Raw genomic sequence first — 8,150 nt, forward strand, 5'->3', positions numbered from 1 at the left:
TCACACCAGTGCCTGCTTTGCTCTTCAATGTAAGTGATCCCAAGGATGAGGCTAAAAGCCAGATTGTGGGGGAAACTTTAGTAAGAGCAGGTGCAACGGTTCTAAGCTTCCTGAAAGCTCTAAAAGAAATTCTAATAGGAAAACTATTGATGGAATATTCACTGTGGGCAAGGCACTGCTGCTACAGCGGTTCTCAAGAGAATCTATCTTCTCTAAGGAATGGTAACCTCTTTTGGCCTAGGATAAGGCGTAAAACACATGGGATACATTGTAAAGACTGCCATGGTAGCAACTAATGTAGTGTTTAGGGAAAGTATCACTTTTTGGGGAGCAGAGGGTAAATGAGGAAAGACTTAACTAAAAGCATTGGAAGTGGGTTTTTAAGGTTAGGGTTGCCAATAGCAGAGATGGACTTTAAAAGAAACAGCATCAGAAAATTCTGAGGTAAAACTGTGGAACTGGGTAGGAGATAAGCTGAAATGTAGGTTGGAATTATTATGGGGAGGCTCTTAGGGACGAGATTTTTGAAGAACTGTTTTGAGCTGTGCTTTATAGGGTGTTAACTTGGCAAAGGCTTGGCCGAGAGACTGCTGACTTAATAGAGAAGGAATGAGATATTAAAACGGGTGCTAAAGAGGATGAGAACAGAAAAGGATAAATGGGGACACTCTGAGGTCTTGACAAGGGGATGGGTTTGTGAGAGGTAGAGTGAAAAGTGACTTGAGTAACAAAGGCCATGGGAGGAGCTGACCTGAGCTTGTGCTCACAGGGTGTCATGGCACTGATCTACTTGTGTGTAGAGGACATCTTCCAGCTCATTAACTACTACAGCTTCAGCTACTGGTTCTTTGTGGGGCTCTCGATTGTGGGTCAGCTTTATCTGCGCTGGAAGGAGCCTGATCGGCCTCGTTCCCTCAAGGTAACTCACCTCCATTCTACCTATGCACCATCTGCTCTGGAGATGCTTACACGACAGTTTATTCAGAAGTCTTTGTCTAGGATGTGCTGGTGATACTGTGATGGAAGGGATGGAAAGGTGGTTCAGTGCTCTGATCTTCACAGGAGGTAGGGTCATTTTGGTTGTCAATCCTGAGCTAACTTCACTGTTTCTTCTGTCCCCTTAGCTCAGCCTTTTCTTCCCCATTGTCTTCTGCCTCTGCACCGTCTTCCTGGTGGCTATTCCACTTTACAGTGATACCATCAACTCCCTCATCGGCATTGCCATTGCCCTCTCAGGCTTGCCCTTTTATTTCCTCATCGTCAGAGTGCCAGAACACAAACGACCTCATTGCCTCCGAAGGATTGTAGGTAAGCCTTGGATCCTCAGGTTGGTTTGGCTAATTTACACTTTTTTTTTTGGCTTTTCTACATATCCTCTCCCAAGTTACCTTTGCCACAGCCCTCTCCTGTTAACCCCAAGGTTTAAGTGAATCACCCCTCAGGCTCAACCCCATCGAGTGCCACTTGAACTCAGCCCAGCTTCTCTCTTCCCAGTTTTGACTCAAACTTCTCTTTGTAGCATCCACCACATGGTATCTCCAGGTCATATGTATGTCAGTTGCTGCTGAGATGGATTTGGAAGATGGAGAAGTGCCCAAGCAACGAGATCCCAAGTCTAACTAAATAACCCTGGAATCCTGAGATGTGAAAAGCAGGGGCCTCTCGTCTCCTACTGGCTGGAGCCAAGGAAGTTGAAAAGGAAAGCTCACTTCTTTCGAGGCATCTGTCCAGAAGCCTGGTCTAGGCAGCTTCAGCAACCTTGGAACTTGGTTTTTGAGAGATGGACAGTAATTTATTTGTTTTGCTAGATATTGTTCCAGATTTTTTTTAAAAAGGATGATAAAGCAGACTGTGATGGGAGCATGTCAGGTGTGGGCTTGGTTTTTCTAAAAGCACATTCCCATGTGTTAAGATATTCACTCACCTCTGGGTGCACACCTTTTCCTTTAAAAGGGAAATGCTCCAAACTTCTTGTCTCCTTTGGAGAGACATGAAACTAATAGGTGCTGGACAATAAAAGGGTTATGTTCCTAAGCTTTGAGTAGCTTCATTTTATAAGTATCTGAGACAGTTCTTATAAGTCTGGCAGGAAGGATTGTTTGAAAGTATCGAACCATTTCTTCCCTCTCAAGCCAGTTGCTAAAGACTGATGTAACCAATGTCTACACAGAAAAACACTTAAGTTGCCACAGCAAAACGTTAGGTTGTTAGATAAAAACATCAACTTCTATTCTTAATTACCAGTAAGAATTTGAGCATATCTACTTCTAGAAGGATATTTTATAGGTAATCTTGGGGTACTCTATTTAGATACAATCTCAGCTTATCAGGCATACCTCTATGACTGCAATGCAAATATGGCTGGAAAAACACGTTTATGGAGTAGGGTCACTTAATGCCAGGTCACTACACTAAGACACTCCCTAAAAGGATGGGCCAGCAAGAGCAGTCACCACTCAATCTATTCTTCAGTTTTCTGAATCACACAATCCATCTCCCCATTTAATAAGTATCAGGAAGCAGCATATAGCACAGAGGTTTACTAGTTCTGTGGATGGGAAGATCACTTGGCTCCCCAATGCTTTTTTATGCTTAGGTGTGACAGTCCGTAGCGGAATCCACTTTTTAAATGAACGTCTCCATGTCCCACAGTTTCTAGGTCTGGGGCAAGGACCCAGTGTCAAATCTTGTTCTAAAGCTGAATCTTTGAAGAGAGTTCCTGCCAGTATGAGCAGGGAACAGAATTCAGCCAAGTGTGTCACGCCAGGGCTGCTTTGAGTTCGGTTTGTTGTTGCTGCTGTTAAGGGTGTTGGGAGGGGGATTTCTTCCATGCTGTAGCAGAGGGTTGTGGGTAAAGGTCTGTCGTAAAGGACCTGGGGGAAGAAGAGAATCTCAGTGAGCAAAGGAAAGGAAGAAACAATGACAGAATTCTGCCTGAAAGGGTTATTTACCTCTGGCTGCTAGCTCCAAGTGATTCTGCATGCGCTGTTCACGCTGTTGTAGCTGATGGGTGATTTCAGCATTCTTCCAGCCTATGTAAAAACGAGTAAGACCAGAGGTTTCATACTCATTTTTAGACCACTTTCCCCTGGTCCTGATTCTCAGAAGATAAGCTGTTACCTTTTTTGAAGCTCTTTAAGAAGCCTTCCTGTGGAAGTAATTTGTTAGGGTCATGAACAACACGCTGGGGGATTTTAAGTACAGTGCGTACAGCTGGAATCCGGAGGCAAGCCACCTGGACCAGGGAAAACACATTGGAGGAGAGCCAATACATGAACACTGCCTGAAAGAGAAGGAAGAGAGGGTCCTCAGAAGCTGCATTTCTGGTCAGCTTGCTGGGAGGCAGCTAGGCTAGGTGGAAAGACTTGGAGCCAGCCTCTAAGCCATCACCTACCGTGGGGAAATGGACAGTTATGGGCAAGACTGCCAGGGGCATCAATCTCATTACATTTCTCATCCACTGAAGGTCAGAACTTTGCACACCAGTCTCAGCACCTAGCTGCCAAAAAAAAAAAAAAAAAAAAAAAAAAAAAAAAAAAAAAAAAAAAAAAAAAAAAAAGTAAGAGTAGCAAATGCATGTCAGTTTTAGCGACTGTAGTTCAGATTTCTTACCCATCAACTCTATTTCTCCAGGGAATGAAGAATGACTATTCTGCAGAACTACTTTACTCCTACCACCAGTTCATTTTGCAGGCCTGGCACTTGGCCAACCTAGGCTTACCTCAAGGACGCCCCACATTGTAGCAGTGACTACCAGTGGTAATATGTAGGTGGGGTCAGATAGTGTGAGATCCTGGAACCACCAGAGGCCACCTGTCTGTAGGCTAGGCACAGGAAGGTTGGCCATTTCTCTCAAGGAAATGAAGAAGGAGATGAAGATTGGGGCCTGTAACAAAATAAGCAGTGTTAGGACCCTTCAGCAGAGAGAACACTTTCATTATTCTATTACTGAAAACCATGTACAATACCACCAACCACCACCTGGTGTTTGGGGATCTAGGGCATGGGAAACAGTGTAGATAATCTGATTGGATAAAATAAGGGAAATGTTTTTGCTCACCTGAGTTAGAGGTAGAATGAGAGGTCTAAGGAGTTTAATGTCATGCTTTTTCTGATAAAATGTCATCTCCGAGGAGGCCCTGTAAACTGTGAATGAGGGGAAGTTAATGGTTGGGCAGACGGTTGGTGCAGGTGACTATCCTCATTGCCTGGCCATGACATTTCTCACTGACCCTGGCCAGTCACTGGAAGCATTAGGCCTAAGAAGAAGGTAAATTTTTAGGACCTGCCCAACTGTAGGAACTCTTGATTTAAGTTGTTCCTTTCCCTCAGCAGAATATCAGGAAAAGTACAAATGTAGTCCTCTCCCACGCTCATTCTGCAACTGACTCACACTCCGCATGGTCTCCTGCCAACTTGGCCTCTCTGATTCGAGTGGAAAACTTCTGGATCTCTGGCAAGTGGTTGTGGATCTTGGCTGCCTCTCGTTGGCCCTTCACGATGAGAGGAAACACCAGGCAGCGAGCAAGAACTGTACCTGGAAAACACACACTAGGATTGGAGTAAAATTAAAGCGGTTCTGCAGCTAGAAAGCTGAAGATTTTTAAGTCCTTACGGAAAGGGGCTCTCTTATTCTGTCTTTTCCACACTGTGACTCATGCCCAAGGGGCCCAAAAGTAAGGGCAGGGGCATGACTTAGTTCCTTCAAGCCTCATCAATCCTCTGCTTTGACACCACAAAAATCTAGCATGAACTTCTCTAAGAAGTGACCAGGAATCCTGTTTGTTTCCTTGAACAAAAGGTCATAGGAGCCAATTTTCTAGATCAATGGTTTCCAAAACTTTTCTATTATCAATTGACAGCCCCCTAAGTGTAGTCCTAATATACATAACATTAAATCAAGTTGCCCTAGGTGATGGGGTAGTCTAGCCATAGGATTCTTTAAGCTCTGGCCTTTGCTTTGCTCAGAGGTATTTTTATAGAACTCTGGGGCTCCCAGGAATGAAGTCTGAAAGCTGCTGTCCTAGAAAAATTTGGAGTAGGAGGTAATCTGGTGGCTTACTGCTTTATATTCTTCCTATTTCTTAATACTTCATATTTCTTGATCATTCCAACAAATATTTAGTTTATGGTCTCTACAGGCAAGCAAGTGGATGTGGGCTAAAAAGAGATGGGGGAGTAGAGAGGAGATAGTAGGTTTAGGCTCTAGGAACATGATGGTGATGTGCAGCAGAAAGAGGGGGGCTAAGGATGGAACCCAGGATACCAGCACTGAAGGGGTAGATAGTCTGCTGGGCAATGGAGATGGGAAAGTGTGGTCAGAAACACAGGAAGAAAATTAGAGAAGAGAGTCACAAAAGCTAAGGGATATATTTCAAAGTCTAAAGTGTATAAAAGAAAGGTCAAGTATGAAAAGAAAAGTGGATTTTGCAATGATGTGTAACTGGCAGTTAGAATGAAATGGTATTAGTAAAAGTCAGATTGCTGAGGGTCTAAGAGGGGAAAAAAAGAAGTAAGCCACTGGATATGGAATACTCTTTTAAATAACAGCTATGAAAGGAAAGAGAAAGATAGTAATTACAAGTGAACTAAAGATGAAGGAAGATTTTCTTCCAAGAAACACATGGTATGCTTGAGCATGTTTATTATGTTCAGAGTAGGCCAATAAAGAGGGAAACAAAGGATGATCACTGGAGCAAGGAAGATACAGAATTTGAAGCAGTTTTAGCCTATGAGAGGAGCAATGTGTTTTCTGAATCTTGAGGTTTTAAGTACTTGACCTGAACTTCTACTCTCCTTAACAGGAGGGCAGCTTCATCACTGTTAACAGGTCCCCTTACTCCGACACCATGCTCACATTCAAATATCTACACATCTTGAATTGCAGATATTCTAGTAGTTTTATAATGCCCTTTTGGAAATATAGGAAATATACTTAGAATGCATCTAAGTATCATAAGCCTCTATCCCTCACTTGAATCATTTGCTTTTTCGACCCCTAAACTTCTGCAACTATTTCCTTGATCCACTCACAGAACCGCTTTCTTTAATGTTCTATCCCTAATCCCCCACCCTCGACCAGGATGTTTTCCACTTACATGCAGCAATGGCCCCCCACCAAGGAAGGCCTATGTTAACATGCATAAATTCTAGTAGGTTCTGGATCAGTCCCACTGGGGTATATGACCCCAGCCCCAGTTCAGTGAAGCTCTGTTCCACGGCAGCTTGGACTATATCTGCAGTTTCTCCAGAAGCCACCTCAGTTACTGAAGTGGGTGAAGGAGCTGCAGGAATGACGGGAGGAGCCTGAACCTGTGTAAAAGGAAGCCATGTGTAATATTCAGTAGGCAGCAGCACACAGAGAAACTGCGTGTCCCCTTATGACCACCAGTATTGCGTTGTTTATTTGACTCCCTTCTTCTCGTTCTCTCAGGTTAGCCTACTGTGTCCACAGAACTCAAAGCTTAAAAATGACATTTTATTTTGCCCCCCTCGGTAAGAAAATAAATTACTAAGAGTAAGTTTGCATGACTACCTTTCAGGTTGGGAGGTTATTTCTTGTATCAGTGTTTTCCAAACTTCAGTCATTTGAGTATCACTGGCACAATTTTGCACATACTGAAACTATTATTCTCATAATTTTCCTTTAAACCAACTCAGGTTTTTGTTTTTGTTTTTTTTTTTCACACCTATAACACCTGGTTTTCCTAGGTGGTCTCCCATCCAAGGACTAACCAGGCCCAACCCTGTTTAGCTTCCGAGATCAGACGAGATCTTAAATGTTCAGGGCAGCATGGCCATAGACCCAACTCAGTTTTTAAGACCAAAATATTTACTTGGTCTCATCCTTAGAAATATCAATATCCATGAAATCATGTATATGATATGCAAGTTAAAATTTTTCTAATACACACGTCCCTGAAGTCACATTCTCTGTTTTACTCTCAATCGTTTCCCCAACTGATATGAAAATATATCCCAAGCAAAGATATATTTGGGGAGCTGTGTGGAGTGTGGTCAAGAACTCTCCTCCGCATTTCACTTCCTCCTTGTCAAAACAAAATAAAAACAAATCAACCAAGAAGCACCATTCCTAACGCTGCGGGGACGAAACGCGTTTTACCTGGGCTTCTGCAAAAGAGATGGCAGAGATACTGAAGCCCCGCGGGCTAGGGGTCGCGAGGAGGACATAGCGCGGGCGCCTGCAGCACCGGCCGACTGGGAATAAGAGCCCTGCAGTCTGTGGTTTCCGGGGCCACTGCGAGGGTCCAGAGACGCTGTGGAACTGAGAGGGGAAAAGGAGGATTAAGTCATTTTATGGGAAGCATAAGTCGCTCATTATGCTCCCCAACCCGCTCCAAGAAGCAGGCAGCCCGCTACCACAGGTGAGGACAATGCGACTCTCCGCGCGCAGGAGGCTGGACCGAAGGCATGTTGTGAGTCCTCGACCTCAGTTACTGCAGGCCCACCCCGGGGCCCAGAAACCGAGGCTGAGGTCTCCTGGGCAGGGGTGAAGTCTGTTCCCGCAAACAGACAGCGATACGGAGCCCCTGAGCCCGCGGGGGTCGAAGAAAGTAACCCTCTGCGTCCTCACGCGACCTGAGGTCACGGGACGCAGATCCCGGGGAGCAGGTCTGCGTCTCGCATGCCCCCAGCACGAGTTGCCCCTGGCTCGGGTCACCGGGACACAGCAGCATCCGGACGCTCAGGCTTGGGGCATCCTTACCTGACGCTGCGGCCTTAGCAGGCGCAAAAGCTCCCGGCGTCCGCACATCAACCCCACCGCCATTTTGCCGGGAAGAGGACTTGCGTTCGCGCCTGCGCATTCAGAACCGTAGGCCTGCGGGAGGAGGCCCTTTTGGAAATGGGCATGAAGTCGGAGCTGTCGCCACGTTCAGGTTGTAAAGGAGACTGGAGCTTGGCGGCCATATTTGAAGTGGGTAGGAAGAAGCAAAGGACTGTGTTTACCTCGCATAGAGTTTTTCCCGGAATTGACGTAAGAGCCACGCAAGTGGCAGTAAACTGGGCAGTTTTCCTCCGTCTCTAAATCCATGATGGTTCTGCGATTTGTTGAGTTAAGAAGTAGCCTTGGGACAGTTTTGACTGTGCTTGTTGTGTTGTTTTTTTCTTGCCCGGTGAGGTTTGAGTCT

The 8,150-nt window shown here is 45.1% G+C and overlaps 2 protein-coding genes and 1 pseudogene across 2 annotated transcripts in view; 1 reads left to right on the forward strand and 2 right to left on the reverse strand.

Moving 5' to 3' along the window:
* SLC7A7 (solute carrier family 7 member 7) overlaps positions 1 to 2,034 on the forward strand; it is a 28,495-nt gene extending 26,461 nt beyond the window's left edge. Inside the window, 4 exon segments of the mRNA XM_025048006.1 lie at positions 1 to 29; positions 770 to 919; positions 1,125 to 1,308; positions 1,520 to 2,034. The exon segment at positions 1 to 29 is cut by the window's left edge and continues 25 nt beyond it. Coding sequence (XP_024903774.1) covers positions 1 to 29; positions 770 to 919; positions 1,125 to 1,308; positions 1,520 to 1,623 — 467 coding nt within the window. The 3' untranslated portion in view covers positions 1,624 to 2,034.
* Positions 2,035 to 2,445: 411 nt separating this feature from the next.
* OXA1L (OXA1L, mitochondrial inner membrane protein) lies at positions 2,446 to 7,944 on the reverse strand. Its single transcript, XM_006913618.3, is given in 11 exon segments — positions 2,446 to 2,873; positions 2,952 to 3,032; positions 3,121 to 3,283; positions 3,395 to 3,499; positions 3,722 to 3,886; positions 4,061 to 4,146; positions 4,394 to 4,537; positions 6,099 to 6,312; positions 7,124 to 7,285; positions 7,727 to 7,890; positions 7,893 to 7,944. Coding segments are annotated over 11 exon segments (1,449 nt in total). The 5' UTR covers positions 7,930 to 7,944; the 3' UTR covers positions 2,446 to 2,745.
* On the reverse strand, positions 6,687 to 6,805 carry LOC112481198 (annotated as a pseudogene).
* Positions 7,945 to 8,150: the final 206 nt, after the last annotated feature.

Source organism: Pteropus alecto, unplaced genomic scaffold, assembly GCF_000325575.1.
Source record: "Pteropus alecto unplaced genomic scaffold, ASM32557v1 scaffold335, whole genome shotgun sequence".
Classification (NCBI taxonomy): domain Eukaryota; kingdom Metazoa; phylum Chordata; class Mammalia; order Chiroptera; family Pteropodidae; genus Pteropus; species Pteropus alecto.